At 32.6% G+C, this 17,850-nt stretch overlaps 3 protein-coding genes across 4 annotated transcripts in view; 1 reads left to right on the forward strand and 2 right to left on the reverse strand.

Moving 5' to 3' along the window:
- The window catches only part of LOC111415263 (locomotion defects), a 58,229-nt gene extending 50,399 nt beyond the window's left edge, over positions 1-7,830 (forward strand). For both annotated transcript variants that reach the window (XM_023046845.2, XM_071198209.1), the window contains 3 exons: positions 6,076-6,498; positions 6,560-6,797; positions 6,850-7,830. In XM_023046845.2, the coding sequence (XP_022902613.1) occupies positions 6,076-6,498; positions 6,560-6,797; positions 6,850-7,382 (1,194 nt within the window). In that variant the 3' untranslated portion in view covers positions 7,383-7,830. The remainder of the gene's footprint in view (positions 1-6,075; positions 6,499-6,559; positions 6,798-6,849) is intronic.
- A 5,586-nt stretch (positions 7,831-13,416) lies between these two features.
- LOC111416120 (zinc finger MYM-type protein 1-like) lies at positions 13,417-14,454 on the reverse strand. Its single transcript, XM_071197475.1, has one exon. It carries the CDS (start codon positions 14,452-14,454, stop codon positions 13,417-13,419), a length of 1,038 nt encoding a protein of 345 aa, XP_071053576.1.
- Positions 14,455-14,719: 265 nt separating this feature from the next.
- LOC111416121 (zinc finger MYM-type protein 1-like) lies at positions 14,720-15,946 on the reverse strand. The gene has a single exon (XM_023048078.2). The coding sequence runs from the start codon at positions 15,944-15,946 to the stop codon at positions 14,720-14,722; it is 1,227 nt and encodes a 408-aa protein (XP_022903846.2).
- Positions 15,947-17,850: the final 1,904 nt, after the last annotated feature.

A 17,850-nucleotide genomic window follows, 5' to 3' on the forward strand; every position in this document is an offset into this window, starting at 1 on the left:
GTACGAATAGGCTAACTCGGAAACTATAAGTGTTAGAAAAAAAGTAGCTTACATGTCATGATCTCGTTTTTCGAGAAACTGCTAATGCCGAAAACCTCAAAGCGCTATCGTCTTTTGTTTTTCCCCTAGAAGCCAAAACTGAAAATACCGTAAAACCAACAAGTGCAATTATCTTGGTTATTATTATAGGTGGAGTGTTATAACTAAGACATTATATGGACACTCTTTTACAGAGAATTTCATGACGTAGTCAAAAAAAATGTTTCGATTTTAGATTTTGAGATATCATGACAATTTTCGTTTTTTTGTATTCAACCATTTGTATTGATTTTATCGCCTATATCCGTTACTTTACGGACACACTGTATAACGGCAAATGATACGGCAGCCCATACTGTTAGTTTAGGGGGATTTTGCGGTCTTTCGCGAAATTTTTGTTTATTCACAGCCCCAGAGAGGTGAAAACGCGCTTCGTCGCTATTAAAGAAAGCTGCGTCTAGAGCAGCGGTTCTCAAACTTATATCCTTGCGTACCACTAAGGCTATTTTAAAAATCAGGTAGTACCAGTGAACAAAAAAAAAACAATAATGATAATGCAAATATAAACTGTTTTACGTACCACTTGAGAACTTCTTGCGTACCATCAGTGGTACGCGTACCATAGTTTGAGAACCACTGGTCTAGAGTAATCTGTATAATCATTTGATCACACAGATTTTAGCTGTTGGCGTTGTCTTCAATTCTTGGAACATCATTATTTTGTTAGGATGAAATTTCAAATCGGAATTCTTCTTACGCTGCGGTCTGATATATCCAATGACACGGCATGCCTTTTTGTTCCTGCCGAGCTGAGGGGAACTGCCCCTCTCGTCACCGCGACCTATAAGATCAATAGTAACTTACGCCTTCCAAAGGTTTATGGCTCCTAAATGATTGGTCGTAATAAATCTTAGTATGTATTGCTCAATAGTCTTGACGCAGTCACACAGAATATGTTCAGCAGTATGTTCTGACTTGTCCTTGCAAAGTCGACAAGTTTGGTTTTCCACTTCTCCAATGTTGGAGAGATGGCAGTTTAGTGACATGTGGCCGGTCAGAAAACCTGAAGGAGATCTTAAGTCCCCTTTCTTGAGCCATAAAACCTCTTTGGTAAAACCATACTCTTCGCCTGTCTGTGCCCTGGAAGTTCTTACCAACCCAAGACTACTGTTAAGTCCTACCATGTGTTAATCACCTGGTGTTTGAAGTGGCTTTTTGGTAAGCCAAAGCTGGGTTGGAGTCCAATGAAGGGCATTCTCACTGCCTATTTGGCCAGCTTGTCCGCCTTTTCATTACCCACAATGTCTTTATGACCTGGAACCTACCATAGAGTAACTTCATTACCCCTGGCGAGATTTCTCAGGTTATCTCTGACTGTCCATAAAGATGTTCCTTTCTGTCCCTTCTCATGATTCAAAACAGTGCAGATGTTTATGGCAAGAACTTTAGCCTGAAAAATGGTTGATTCCGAGCTTAAAGGCATCTTAATGCGGCTTTTTGGTAGGCTAAAGCATCGGTGTGGATGAAGGGAATGGATGAAGGGGAGCCAGGCCTCACCCTTAATCCATTCTTCCCTGCTTCTAAACATGACCTGCTGGTCGGTATTATAATTCGTCGGTATAACATCCGTTTCAATTTAAATCTAGTGGTTTAGGCATGAGTCCCTAAGGATTTCGAGATGTCCTCTGAGGTTACCCTGCATCAGCTTGAGTGGAGAGCATTTCTTCAGTGACAAGGCACTCAACGCTACCTCTTTTTGTATGTACAAGTGAAGTGATGTGAGACCGATAGGGCTTCAATAGCAGCCGTCAGACAGATCTCTTTGCACCCGTTATATTAAGACATACAAGCAGCTAGATTTGTGTTAACTGTTGTTGCGCTGTCTTATGGTTTGTTTTTGACCATAAAATTAATGAAGTATAGGCGACCATGGGTCTGATTATTGCTACCTAGGCCAATGAGCCATTCGTGATTTAAAACCCCAGTTTCTTCCAAGGAACCTACTGCAGATCTGGTTAACCATGATGGTCTTTTTCCTCACCTTCACGATTGATACTGAACCCATTATTCCTCCAGGTGATATAACTAAAGCAATAGCTAACTATATACAGGTTGGTTCAGATTTTAAACGGGAAACTTTACAAGAAGGTAGTATAAGTACGAAGGCTTTCACGGCCGGTGTGAATTAAATTAAAATTAGAACTAAAACTAGAACTAACACTAGAAAGTTTCGGGTTTTGCCGTGCGTCTTTTAAGAAAAGGTTTGACGTTTCAGAAACTGGTTCGAAGTGAGAAACTGAGTGAGGTTCTGAAGGAGGTTGCAACATTTTCTAGAAAGTTTCTAGTTCTAATTTTAATTTAAGAAGGTAGTACTTGCCAAAATAACAAAAGTTTTTTTATACAAACATAGGGTCGCAACTCTTTTGTTTTCGAGCTATGAACGATCAAAGTTGAGTCAAAAATGCACATTTGTATGTATTCACCACTGGTTAACACCTTATTTTCAAGCATACCTTAAGCTTCCCAAGCGCCCTTTAAGGGGATGAAATTCACAACCCCTTTGATTTTTTATAACAACTTTGGAATACTAACATAAGAATGTATGAGCTTTAAAGCTCATTCTTTTGTGCCACCTTTTTGTCTCTTTAATTTTTTCCTTAAAGTTAATAGTTTTCGCTTAAAAAAATAAAATATCGTGTCATGTACTGCTATGTTTAGCTAAAATTGTTCTAAAAGTTGGCTATTAGTTTCATTTACGTTGACTCCTCATAATTATTGTTGATGATTATTAATAATTTTTGACTGTTAAGCAAGAGTCAAAACAATTTTTTAGTATTGTTTATTATTGTTTAAAACAACGTAATTTGTTCAGACAGACATTCACGTTATTTATAGTTTTTGTTATGAAAATCACAATTAACTTATATTATTTTGCCAGTACTAGATTGTAGTAAGTGCACAACTTCCATAGTCGGCTATAAAGAAAATAATTGTAACGTAACGATTATAAACTATAACGTCATTTTTTTTAATAATAGCAGCGCTTTGCCGTACACTGTAGTCATATGTAGTTCATATTTGTATCTTTTCTGGTTAGATATTTCATTCTATTTGCCCATATTTTGACGTTTCCAAGATTATAACAAATTGACAGGTAATATACAGGCTGATCCGTTACTTATGGGACACAGAGCAACAGTGAATTCCTTACATTAAATTATTATGATTTAACCCAATTTATGTTAGTCCAATTGTTAGTAATAACGAAGATACAGATGGTTAAAGTTAATGCTTTAGTTTCGTTTTTCTTCGGCATCATTATGTAGTTTTTCTTGAATTTTTGCTTCTTTTATTGTTTTTATATCGGTAACCGTCGGATCATCTTTTTCTCGTCTGCCAGGATGAATTGATGGGTATCTAAAATGTTCAGCTAAGGAAAAGTTGGAGAAGAAGCTGTATGGCAAATCCACGGCTTCATAAGGCTTAGGGGTTTGACGTGCTTCTCTGGTTACAGAAAAGTAGTCGCGGGGTAAATACATTTCACGATTTTTTAATTTTCATTCTACAGGGTGTTAATATACAAACTTTACACACGCTGGCAGGTGATAGTAGAGATAAAAACAAGAAAAAAATCCTAATACGCATAGGTCCAATACTCATTGGTTTTCGAGATATGGAATTTTTAAATTTTCATTGTCATCTTTAAATTTGAATGCGATATCGCGTTACCATGAACGCGATAAAACACCAGCCGCAGAAACTGCATGTCAATACACATTTTGTGACTTATTCTTATTTAAGCTAGCTTATTTTCGCAATGGTTCAATTTACATTTGCGGAATACGCCGATATGCAGAAAAAAATCCTAATACACATAGGTCCAATACTCATTTATTTTCCGAGATACGGCTTTCTCAAAAAAAAAATTACAACACGCAACGCATTTAGCACACTCGTTATCGCGGAAGATTTTCAAACTGTCGTCCTTCCTCTTGTAAACAAAGTTGCACTCGTTGTCAAAGAGAATTACGCACTCGATTGAAAGCAGTTTGATTTCTTAGTTGCTGGCAACCGACTACTATTCTCTGCCAAAGTTCATCTTCTGTATAAACTTCCGTGGCATAAACAATACCTTTTAAATGTCCCCAAACAAAAAAAATCCATTGGCGTTAGATCAGGAGATCTTGGTGGCCACGCGACAGGTCCTCCACGACCAATCCATCTGTTTTCGAATCGTTCGTTTAAATAGTTTCTTACGTTTAGCGAATAGTGGGCTGGGGCTCCATCATGCATAAAATACATGTTTCTAATAACGTCTAATGGCACATCTTCCAGTAACTCGTTTAAATTGTCACGCAGAAAGTTCAAGTAAATATGACCATTTAACCATTGAACCATTGCGAAAATAAGCTAGCTTAAATAAGAATAAGTCACAAAATGTTTATTGACATACAGTTTCTGCGGCTGTTGTTCTATCGCGTTAATGGTAACGCGATATCGCATTCAAATTTAAAGCTAACAATGAAAATTTAAAAATTCCATATCTCGAAAACCAATGAGTATTGGACCTACGTGTATTAGGATTTTTTTCTTGTTTTTATCTCTACTATCACCTGCCAGCGTGTGTAAAGTTTGTTTATTAACACCCTGTATAGCCGCATGTATAGAATTGCACTAAATAAAGGTGTTTCCACTTTCAAAATACTTTTAAAAAATGGTCTCTTGGTGCGTCCTAGAAAAGTTAAGAAGTGCAAAACGAAAAAGTCATTTTTTTGTTGTTCGGTCATATTTTAAAAACTAAAACGGCTAGATCCAAAAACTTAGTTGAAAAACGATGAGCTCTAAGATACGCAACTTTGCCCCATTTAACCATTTCTGTATCTCTTATGGTTTCCGAGTTCCCAATGGTGGGGTCGAATTTGAATTACCCTGTATAGATAAATTTTTATCTTTAAATCGTTGGTAGAAATAATTTTTAGACAAAGCCTGCAAATTGTTATCTTCACAATAAGTTTTATACACTAACAATAAGTTCCAAAAACAGTTTTGAGGAACTTTTCCTGACAAAGTCAAAAAACTTGTTCATAATTTGTGCATTTGAGGCTATGCAAGTTTTTACAGCTTGGCTAACTTTTAGCTTTTATTCTGAATGCTGGTGCGTCCCATAGTAGCTGTTGTTTACCCATTCCTGCACTGTCGGTAGTTAAGTATATACGCACTTCGATGTTTCTTTTAACCTTTTATTTAGAGTAGGCAGCGCCATCCGAAAGATAGATCAAAACTAATACCAAATTATTATTTATCGTCTCAAAAAATGATAATGTACTAATTTTCATGTTTATAATTTAAGCAAAAGCGAAATTATTAAAGAAAAACGAAAATAAAGTATAAACTTTACCCATCTGTATCTTCGTTATTATTAACAATTGAACTAAGATAAATTGGGTTAAATCGTAATAATTTAATGTAATGAATTGACTGTTGCTCTATGTCCCATTAGTAACAGACCAGCCTGCAGAAAAAAAGAACTAAAAGTACTAGTAACATGTTTATGTAATGGAGTATTTTAGAAAGAAAAATCTTAATAATTTCAGAGTATTAATTGTTTTTAGTATATTCACCAATATCAGCAATATTTACAAGCATGATAAAAGTGACCAAGAAATAACACTTAAAGTACTTTAGGAGTAGCAATAACAAGAACTTTTGTCAAATACTTCACATGTTACTACGAAGTACCCTACAGATTTCAAGTAGTATTAATCAAAAAATAAGATAACAACAAGGCACAATATTCGTCAAAAATTTTCCGTATGCTGGTTAATTTGATACGACAGAAAAGGATTATATTTTACGTTTACCTAAATTCTAAAATTCCTTGTAGAGGTTTTATTTTATTAAACATGCGATAATTTAGTATTTAGATTAGATATACATAGGTTTAGATCTCACAAATAATCCGTCATTTAATTCCCTAATTTACTTAAACATTTAAGCCATAGAAAAAAAATTATTTTATATTTTTTAATTTTTTAGCCAATGGATTTAAAATTATCCTCACAATTATTAACTGGCTGTGAAGTGTTTGTAGAACGTAAAGTTACCTTTAAATTAGACTTGCCTAACAAAAAGATTATCTCCGTAAAATCGAAACATACGAAAATAATCGGTGATGTTTTAAAACAATTATTACAACGTTACGGTTATTTATTGTCGGATGTGGACATTGCAAATGGAGAGGAAATTATTAATTTAGATTTAGCGGTAACGACGATTGAAAATTGTCGATTAACGGTTTCGTTGAAACAATCCCGCCCGACTTCAACGTCGAACGCTGTTAAATTAACCGTCTTGGAAAATGCTAAAATGTTAGATGAAATTACTAATAAGGTTTATAAAGATATTTTACAAGAAAAAACTGAATGTGTTAATACTAAATCTGATAGAAGTTCAGTTAAGGTAATAATATTAGAATTTCTTTCCTTTTAATATTTTTTATTCCAAACTTGTATGATTATAGAGCGAAGATTGGGGTTCGGATCATTCATCGAGTATTATTGGTAGATTTCTACGACGAGATTCAGCTTTATTGGACCGCAAAAAGAAATTTTTAACGCGATGTAAAATGGGTTCGACTAATAATAGCAATGAAGATGTTAATAACGAACTAAGTCACAATAATCATATAATTAAAAAGCCGCTTATTGCGAAATGGAAATCTGGACCAAGACTACAAACGGCTTGCAGTGAAAGTGATGGTAAATATAAACTTTAATATCAATTAATTTAATAATTTATTTTCTTTTAAAGAATTATATGAAGGTTTAAGTAGAGCTCAACGATCTCGTTTAGAAGATCAGCGTGGAACAGAAATAAACTATGAATTACCCGATTTTTTAAAGGACAAAGAAAACTCTTCAAATCACAAACAAAGTTTATCTTGTCAAGAGAAACAAATTGAAAATTCCAAATTTTATACGTCAACTTGTTTGGATGTACGAGCCATAAAGTATCCTCGAAATAATCAAGAATACGAAAATCACACGATATACAGTCCAGAAAGTAAAAGCAGCCCAACCTTTTCGACGTCGGAAGATAGTTCGACATCTAATCAAAGCTCGCCGACGAAAAATAAATTGGACGTAACCGTTATTGAGAGAAATCCGTATACTAATAAAGTCAATGAGCCGCCTCCTTTACCACCAAAGCCGAAAATTGTTCCCATCAAGCCGTCAAATTGGGGTCAAGGTGATTATAATCACAAGAAAGATGCGATTGTAAGAAAAATTGTTGAAAGAAAAGACGAATTGTTTTTAGAACAACCAACTAGCAGTTTTGTTTAACAGAACTAATATTTAAATTAGTAAACAAAACTATAATAGAAAGAGATTTGATTATTTAATTTATTTATTATTACCGAAAGAAATAAAGGCAGCTTTATAATAATTTATTCATTTTTTTATGTTAAAGTTGATGACAGAAGTATTTTTTTTAATTTTATTTTGTAACACGTCCTATATTAGGGCAACATCACAATGTTTATTAGTATTAATTAATTAGTATTGTTTTAATATTTCTTTTGTATTATTATTATTATTGAGATAATATTTATTTTTATAAATTAATGGTACTGGTGATTATGTGTTAAAAACAGAACAAAAAATTAAACGTTGAAAATCATATTAAATAATTAAAGATAATAATTGTGTTGTGTAGGTAAACATTATAAAACTTTCAAATCTAGTTTTATTATTTATTAATAAATGTACATAGCAAAAATTAATATTTTAATCAGAGTAGTGTTTTATTTATACTGACTTCCATGAAAATTGCAACACCTAGAATTTGTTGAACAATTTTATTAAATTCCAGATGATCCATGTTGCAAGTATGGAATAATTTTAAACAGAAAAAATTTTACTTCAAAACTTGCTTTTATTAAATATGCTCAGTACATGTTTCGAGAGAAACCTCTCATTTTCAGCTGAATCTAATATAAAGATTGGATACAATATTAATATACATTACTAAACAATTTTAAAAAATAAAATAAACTTACGTCATAATTAACTATATAAAACCTATGTAGAATGTGAAAGAATTTATAATACTAGTCGATTAACTACAAAAAAAACGAATTAAAATCGATTACGAATAAAAAACTTATTAAAATATTAAAAACTTACTAAAAATAGAAGAAAAACGAAAAATAATTTGAGAAAAATTGCAAGATGAATGGAGGACGGACGAAAAGAAGAGACAAAGACCAAAGCCTTAAATAATTCTAACAAAGTTTTTTAACAGTTCACTCTTCATTGATATGAATTCTGCAATCCCAAGGCTATATTCCCTTCTCAAACCGCACAAAGAAAACATGCCCATTCGTCCCATAACCTCCTTTATAAAATCCCCTACTTATAAATTCACTAAATTTATGCTTAATATCTTCAAAATGATTAACTTTACACCTACATTTTCAATTAAAAATTCTTATCAATTGATACAAAAAACTAAAAATATAGACTTTAAAGATAAACTATTAGTTTCATTCGATATCACTAATTTGTACTCGAATGTTATGTAATTAACACTTGATTTGGCCAATAAACTCTTTGTTAACTTTTTTAATGATGATATTACAATTAATAATCTTAATCTCATTCATACACATATCATTAAACAGAATTACTGCAGTTTTAATAATAAAATATATAAAATTACTGAAGGTCTTCCAATGGGAATGCCTTTATTGAACATATTAGCTGATATATTCCTTAACTTCATTGAAGAAAATAGCATTATTAACAATACAAACCCTTACAAAACATAATATCCATGCATGGATTAGGTATGTTGACGACGTCTTTTGCGTTAAAATTTAAATTTCACCATGGAGATTGAGGAGAATAAAACTTTAAATTTTCTCGACTTAACTGTAAATCATTTAAATAATGACAAAATATCATACAATATACCGGGTGTCCCTCAGTAGTGGCTCACCCCCATATTTTTTTTTATTATTAGTGATATAAGAAAACCATTTGGAATGCATAATTAGGCCGTTAAAATGGATTATTACGACATGAAATCATTTTCTTTGTACTTCCGGTTATACCGGATGTGAGTACTAATTTTGCTATTTTTTTAAATCTATAAATTTTGTTTCTTCTGTTCGTAGACAGCATAATTACACATAACTTTTACTTGAAAAAATTTTCACAATCGCTATTAATGTTTGAAAAAAAAATTATTTTCGTTATTTTTTAACGTTTTAGTACCTTTGGAAAATGTATTATAACTTTTTAAGTATAGTAGCTAGGTTAATAGTATAAATTACGCTATGATCCTCTTGATTTACTGTTTCTCGAGCAGTGATCACTGCTATGCCTTAGTCAGTGGTTCTTTTTTAATAAGTTAGTTAAGGTGTAAGTTAACAAATTTAATTCAATTATAGGTTCAAAAAAACTAATTTTCTAAATTTTCAAAATGCCCTCCCGCCTCGATTTTGACATATTTGTATCTTGCGTATTGTCGATCTAACAACTCGGCTTTATTCCTGCGGAGATATTTGGATAATACAATTTCTAACTCGATTTATTTTCTAAGGCCTCACGAGACCTTACAGGTTTCGTTTATATTGCCCCATAAAAAAGAATCTAAAGGTGTGAGGTCAGGTGACCTGGCAGGTTTTAACCAAAATAAAGTAAACAATCCAAATTATAATGGACATTGTACATTGTAAGTTACTATCAGCTACAGAACATTTAGTGTAAAAGAACAAAAAATAAAGAAAAAAATAATAAAAGATTAAAAATAGTTCAATTAAACTTAATTGTTTGATCGCGTTTTTCCTTTAAAACTAACTGAAGTCTACCCAACTGAAGAAAAAAAATTTAGAGATTTAAAGAAATAGCGAAATTAGTACTCACTTAATTCCGGTATAACCGGAAGTACAAAGAGACTGATTTAATGTCGTAATAATCCGTTTTAATGGCCCAAATATGAATTCCAAACGGTTTTCTTATATCACTAATAATAAAAAAAAATATGGGGGTGAGCCACTTCTGAGGGACACCCGGTATATAGAAAACCCACTATGATACATACTACAATTCCTTATGATTCCTCACATTCTCTTAACCAAAAATTGGCCAATTTTAGGTTCCTTATTAACAGAGCTTTAAAATATCCACTTTCACAAGAAAACAGAACAAATGAATTTAACTACATACAAAATCTTGCAATAGAAAATAAATTTCCTCTTAATATTATTAATAGTCTCTTCTATAAAATACATATTCAATCCGATCCCTTATATGTTAACCCTATAAAGGAAAACTTTATTTACAAACCTATCAAATATAATATAATGAGATATTATATTTAGAAAAGATTTTCTAATAATAATAATATATTAAATATTTTTTCTAACTATCATTTTAAACATAACAATAAATTAAAAGAAAGTGGTGCATACTCAATAAGTTGCTCTAATTGTGATAACATGTATATTGGCCAAACGGGTAGGAGACTTGAATCACGTGCCAAGGAACATAAAACTAAAATCACTTCGAATATTTATAAATATACTAAAGAAACCGGACATAGAATTAATTATGACAATATTTCATTAATACATAAATGTGATAAAAGTTACAGACTTGATCTTCTTGAAATTCTGAAACATAAATCTAAAAATGTAAATTTGCTTAATGATCAAATTCAAATACAATATTGATTCCCGATTTTTGTAGTAACGATTTTCTTTTCTCTTCTTATGAGTACATTTCTTTTTGAAATTTCTCCTCCTCTTTTGCGACTTTGTCTCTTTTTCGTAACCTTGATTGTCGTGTTTGTCGTCAGTTGTGTCTCTTCTTTTCGTCCGCCATTCATCTTGCAATTTTTTTCAAATTATTTTTCGTTTTTTTTTCTATTTTTAGTAAGTTTTTAATATTTTAATAAGTTTTTTATTAATTTGAAAGTAATAAATTTTGTACTTTTACTGGTTAAAAACTATTTATTCATTAGAAGCTGACATGTTTCGATCTATTCGATCATCTTCAAAGCTCTACAAGAAGCCGTACAATTTCAAATTAACATCAAAAAATCAAAAATTTTAAAAACAATCATCAAAAAACATGTTGTTGAACAACAAAGAAAATTGAAAAAGTTATACAAATAAGTGTTGAAAAATATAAAATTTATAATTATTAATACTTACGCAGTCTATTTATTAACTTAAAGTTAACATTTCAAAAAATTTTCTTTTTATACTATTTGTACAGAAAACACTTTAAAACTACGACGAATACAAGTTAAAAACTCTTAGCCAAATGGTTCAAGAAAGAAATAAAACAAGTTCTTAAAAAAGTAAAATTTTTCCACAACGGCGTATTTTTAGAATAACATCATGGGGTGTTCCGAATCAGAATTGAAAAGTAAAAGACGACAAACGAAAAATAATTAAAAATTAAAATATTATTCATCTGTAGGAATTAAAAGAAAACAATTTTTAATTGAACTAAGGAAAGGATTGTCAAATGGGTAGGATTAACTAGAAAGGAGTTGGGAGTAGCCGCAAAAAAGAAATAGAAACAAATAACAGAATGCATTTTTTGGATCTTACTCTTATTAATAACGGAGAATCTATCGAATTTCAGATTTTCAGAAAACCAACTCAAACTGACACCATAATACCTTGTGAATCATATCACAATAGATCTCATAAAGCTGCAGCTTTTAGAGCTTATCTTTATAGATGTTTTAATACACCACTTTCTGATAACAAAAAACAAACAGAATTGGGGTTCAGTGTTTTTCTTACTACTATTATTATTTTTCAAATTAATTTTTAAATAAAGTTTTATCGCATTTACGCTCGTTCATTCGACGTTTCAAAATTTTAAATAAAACAATAATAGTACGAAAACCACTGACATTTAAACGTCAAAAATATTTCTGACAAAGATTGCAAAGCCTACTAAGATTTTTTCATTAAAAATTCATTCCAACTTTTGATTAACAACCCTACAGCTTAACAGTTAGTGTTTGCTTAATTATTTTTTTTCTCAGAAATTATTAAATTTTCGAAGAACATCAGAGAGACAAAAAAGTTTTAGAATAGTTTTATCTATCGAAATGAAATTTTTCCAATGTATTTATCATCTTCATAAAGAAAATCTAGGCATAAATTGAACGGGGGTGGTTACGTTTAGTAGTTTAGAAGGGTAGGTTGGAAGTACAAATAGGGTCAAAACGTGCCCTATTATGAGTTAAACATATTCCCCAAATTTCATTTTCCTAGCGTTTATGGTTTTAGAGAAAAACAAATTAAACCAAAATTTTCCGCCATTTTTGGAGGGGTGTAGCTCCTTAGGGGGGCCGAAGTCGCCCATCATGGTTCATATATCAAAGTACCCTTAAAATTCTCTAAACAATCACCCCCTGAAGTTTGTTGCAGTCATTCAGATACACGCTGTATAGTTAATTATGACGTAAGTTTTTTTATTTTTTTTAAAATTGTTTGGTAATGTATATTAATATTGTATCCAATTTTTATATTAGATTCAGCTGAAGATGAGAGGTTTCTCACGAAACATGTACTGAGCATATTTAATAAAAGCAAGTTTTGAAGTAAAATTTTTTCTGTTTAAAATTTTATTAACATTTTCCACTTATTTAGTAACAATAAATTTGAAGCAATAAACAAATCAGTGTGTAAATAGCTGTCTATTTTGCAAATTATTGTTCACAATTTTGTTCTGAACTTGGGAACAATGCCAAGAGTACGTCAACATCAACATTTTTCCCAATTGACTGATTTCGAACGTGGCCGTATTATTAGCATGAGAGAGGCCGAACTCGCTAATAGAAATTGCTCGTCGTGTAAACCCAAATGTTACAACGGTATTGAGATGTTGGTCCAAATGGTCCGAGGAAGGGGTGCAACAACGTCGCCCTGGATCTGGACGTCGCCGCAGGACTACAGATCGCAAAGAATGTCGCTTAAGACTTTTGGTTATAAGAGACAGATTTTCAACAACTCGATCGATTGCAAATGATTGGCAGCCCCGGATCTACGATTTTTCTGAACCGGGGCAATAATGGACTTTGGCGCCCCTCCCCTCTAACATTTTGAGCTAATTATTTACAAAAATTCAGAAAATAAATTTACAGTACACGACACCGAAAACCGAAAACGTCAATTATAATTTGTAATGAAATATACTATTATTTAACGTAAAGTTTACTTAATATTTTCAAGTGTAGGCAATAAATTGTATGGGAATATTGGAATTGGAAGATTTTTTATGATTGGGAGAAATAAAATACTTAATTTTACTTTAATTTTAATTTTTTTTAAATTAATTTTACACGCTACAACTTTACGCGTCTGGCTTTTCTTTCCGCGAAAGAATCTATGATTGAATCAAAGTTTGTCTCACAAGCCGTTTTATTTTCGATAGCTAGAATTGCGAGACCAGATAGACGTTCTTGACTCATTGTTGAACGAAGATAGGTTTTAATTAATTTCAGTTTGCTGAAACTTCGCTCACAGCTTGTTGTCTGTAATGTGCAGTATATTCTTAAAGCTATACTAATATTGGGAAAAGCTTCCTGCAGATCATGTTTGTATATACCTTGCAACAGGTCGAATGCAGTTGTTTTTTCGTTTATACCGATTATAAGTGGAGCTTGCGTTTTAAAAACAGCGAGTTCTTGGCAAAAATCAAGTATGTTCAAGTCTCTAGAATATGTTCTAGCTAGAAGTTCTCCATGTTTCTGCAGTTCTTCAGCAGACATATTTACAAACGCGTAACCATTGAGGAAGGCGAAATTTTCGTTCAGATCTTTCGCGCTTTCTAATCTTGTATTTATTTCCGTCAAAATTTTGTCGAATATAATTTTTATTTCTTTGGAGACCAACTGAGTCGCGTTGAGAGTTCTTGACTCGTCGCCACACTTTTCGTCGTGTTGCCGTTTCTTTATGGGAATTCGTTTGCTTTTAAGGATTCGCTCAATTCCCAACTTTTTTGATACAGGTGTAGCTTCTTCAATCCAAAATTCTATTGATTTTTCTCTCATTTCAGATATGGTATGAATTAGACCTTGCATTAGTGCTACAGAACGTGAAATGATAATTTCTTCTTTCTGTATTTGAACATTAACCCTGTTCATTTCTCGAAGAATATTTGACCAAATTATTAATGTAAGAATAAATTTAAAATTCATTACTGCACCCAGTAGATGACTACATTCGTATTTAGATTCTGCCGAAAGGGAGGATTCTGCAATTTTTTCCAGGGCTTCGACTACTTCCGGTAAATTATTTATTAAAGCTGTAACGGCTAAGTGTCTGGCCGACCATCTTGTCTGACTATTTCCTTTCAGATTAGTTTTTGTACATTGTTTCATTATTTCCCATCGTGTGGTGGATCCAACAAAGAAGCAGTACAGTTTTTGTACAAGCCCAAATAGACTAATTGCGTCTGGAGATGATGATGCCGAATGCACGCCCACTAAATTTAAAGAGTGTGCCAAGCATGGCACAAACTTTGCACTCATTCACTTCCATAACTCTTGCCTGAACTCCTTTATATATACCGGCCATATTCGACCCGTTGTCGTAGGCTTGTCCACGACACTTTTGTATATCTAAACCATCCAATTCTAGTTTTTTTTAAATTTGCTGTGTGATATATTCTCCAGTCTTTCCACCAACCTGTACAAAATCAATAAAGCTTTCCTTTATTTCACATTCACTTCCTGTAATTTTAACATATTGAAACACCTGGCTCATTTGTTCGTTGTGAGCTATGTCCGGGGTGCAATCGAACATGATGGTGAAATAGTTGGCCCCCTTAATCTCATCGATAATGGTGTTCCGAACATTGCATGCCAGTAGTTGGATAATTTCATTTTGTACTGTCTTCGATAAATAAGACACCTGACCTTTTTGTAGATGATCTAAATGGAGCTTGAGAGTAGGATTGTGTTTTGCAAGAAGAATTATTAGGTTAAGAAAATTTCCTTGATTAGGTTGAGGATAATTTATAGTAAGATCGTTTATTGTTTCTTTAGAACCTCGAAAAGAAAGACAGTTTGTAGCGAGATACATAACGGCGTCCATTACTACATGTAGAATCTGTCTCCATTTTTCTTTTTCCGATTGAATCAATAGCTCAACATCGCGATCGATGCCCTGACACGATTTGATTTGCTGAAGACGGGTTTTCCATTTGATAACACATTCTTTATGTGCTTGTGATGCTTCATGCTCAGCTAATCTTTCTGAAGCCTTTTTCCAATTAATGAAACCCACTGAACGTAAGGCTGATAGCGGTGTAAAAACGTTGGAGTACAGTTTGCAAGCAAAACAATAAATTGAGTTTTTTGTCTTAGAATAAACAAGCCAGGTTCTTTTAATATTTTCTTTATTTGTCATTGTTCTGAACCACATTGAATAAGTCAAACGCCTACCATTGCGTTCGGTGAACTTAAACTCTATGTTGTTTGGATGTTTATCATTTAATAATACAGCTTGATTACTAAGAAAGGACCTTTGCATATCTGTCATTTTTTCGGTGTCCGGCCATGCACCTGGATCCATCAGATCTATTATTTCGCCTTCTTGCTGGCTAGCCGATTGCGGTAAGTCGCTAGTTGCTAGCTGGGTGTCATCATCTTGTTCTTGACATAAAACCGGTGACAGCGATTCTTCCCCATCATCTGACCGTTCAGTTGCGGTGGTTGCATTCTGAATATCCGAATCAGAGGGGGCTAATGATGCGGCGCTTTCGCGAAGCCATCGTCGCATCTTAGCAGCGGATTGCGCTTCTTCATCAATTCTGTGGCTCGCTCTCTTCCTGTTTTGAGCCCCGGATAGCTTTTTCCTTGTTGCACTCATCATTTGATCTTTATTTAAAAAAAAATAAATAATATATAAATAAAATTTTTAACGCAAGTATAGTCAATCCCCGGATAGACTTACATAGAGAAAAAGAAATTTATTACTCATTTCTTTACACAGATGCTTTCTTTACTTTACAAAGATTTCTTTAACGTCTTTGACTTCAAAGTTATCTCATCTAAATAATGCGTCGGATATATCTAAACCTCAAAATCATGCAAAATTTATGCTCTGACTATGAAAATTAATTAATAATTCCAGTTTTTACCTAAAAATTAGACTCTGAAAAAATTTTCAAATTCAAATTACGATATGTGATTGATACGAATAAATTATATAATTTATTAAATTAATTTTTTTTATTCAAATAATTGTATTTATAATTTATTTATATAACTGTAATTATAATATTATTTATAATTTAATTATTATATTTATAAATTTTAATTAATTTACGATCAAATTAAATTAAGACATAGTTTCTATGATTACATATTGTAATTTGAATTTAAAGAATTTAAAAGTCCAATTTTTAGATAAAAGTGGTAATAATGAATTAACTTTCATAGTAAGTGTAGAAATTATTTATTTATTATTTAAGCAGAGCTATGTTTGAAAAATTAGTAATAATTTTTTTACGTCTTTGTAACAGTCCGGGGAAATACCGTATATGAAGTAAGAGGTTAAGACGTCAGAGTCGTAAACACGGTGCGAATAATAAAAAGAAGGCTTTCAAGTAAAACAATAACGAATTAATTAAATTCTCGTAAATTCTTCCTTACCTATTAGTAGTTTGATTTTACAAATAATTATAACACTAGTAGTCACTAACCACTTACACAAACAGCAAACCAGCTAGTTAATCCAACTACATAAATAAATGCAGTCGTTACGTTACCGTCGTTACCACACGTAATACACGTGACCAGCCGATATCTTAGCTTATTTTCCGCATGCAGCATAGATCAGATACGTCTGTGATTATGTTTTTAAGCGTAGAGTAATAAGAATTCAAAAAACATGTTACGACAAGATCTAAAATGTTTCTTTTGAACAATGCGTAATCGATATATGCACAATGCGCGCAATATATGTACTAAGATGTAAGGTGTTTTTAGTGAAACAAATTTATTTTTCTTTTTGCTACATATATGTATGTGAATTAGGCGCCCCCATAAAATGCCGCCCGGGGCAACTACCCCGGCTTGCCCCCCCCCTAGATCCGGGGCTGATGATTGGATGAGAGGTGTAGAACCCAGAAAGTCAATGTCATCTGTTTATCGCCGGATAAGGTCTTATGGACTGCGTTCATATCGTCCATTTTTATGTCTTCCTCTTACACCACTTCACCGTCTACTCAGGAATGCAGCAACGAAAGAGCGAATTGGGCGCAAGAATGTTGAAGTAGATGTAGAATTTTGCTGTATTGTCGCGATTTTGAGAACGTGAAAATCCAACATTTTTTGTGCAACGCAACACAGCCCTCTGTGTGTTACGGTAGTAGGTCACCTTTGGTCTTCATTAATGGTAACTTAAACGCAGCTCGTTATATTACCAATGTGCTAGAACCCGTTGCGCTTCCATATCTTCAATGCACAGTGTTAGGAAGTTCAACTCTGGATAAAAATGACATGTAAAGTTAACACTTATTTTACATATAAATTTCCAAAAACATTTGTCATATTAAAAGTTGCACCATTATGAAATTTCACTATAATTTTATACTGTATGTGTTGTTTATGTAACAACATTTTTGGCCTGATATTCATAACTTCCTAATACTGTGCAATGGCTGGAAAATCCCATTTTCTAACAGGATAATGCGCGCTCTCATACGGCAAAGGCCGTATGAGAGCCCTTGAGATGAGCCCAGAGTATGAGAGGTCAATAAATTCTAGCTG

This window comes from Onthophagus taurus, chromosome 7 (genome assembly GCF_036711975.1).
Source record: "Onthophagus taurus isolate NC chromosome 7, IU_Otau_3.0, whole genome shotgun sequence".
Lineage (NCBI taxonomy): Eukaryota > Metazoa > Arthropoda > Insecta > Coleoptera > Scarabaeidae > Onthophagus > Onthophagus taurus.

Excerpts from the sequence above, each read along its gene's own strand:
- LOC111416121 (XM_023048078.2), bottom strand. The coding sequence starts at position 15,946 with ATGAGTGCAACAAGGAAAAAGCTATCCGGGGCTCAAAACAGGAAGAGA.
- LOC111416120 (XM_071197475.1), bottom strand. The coding sequence starts at position 14,454 with ATGAAACAATGTACAAAAACTAATCTGAAAGGAAATAGTCAGACAAGA.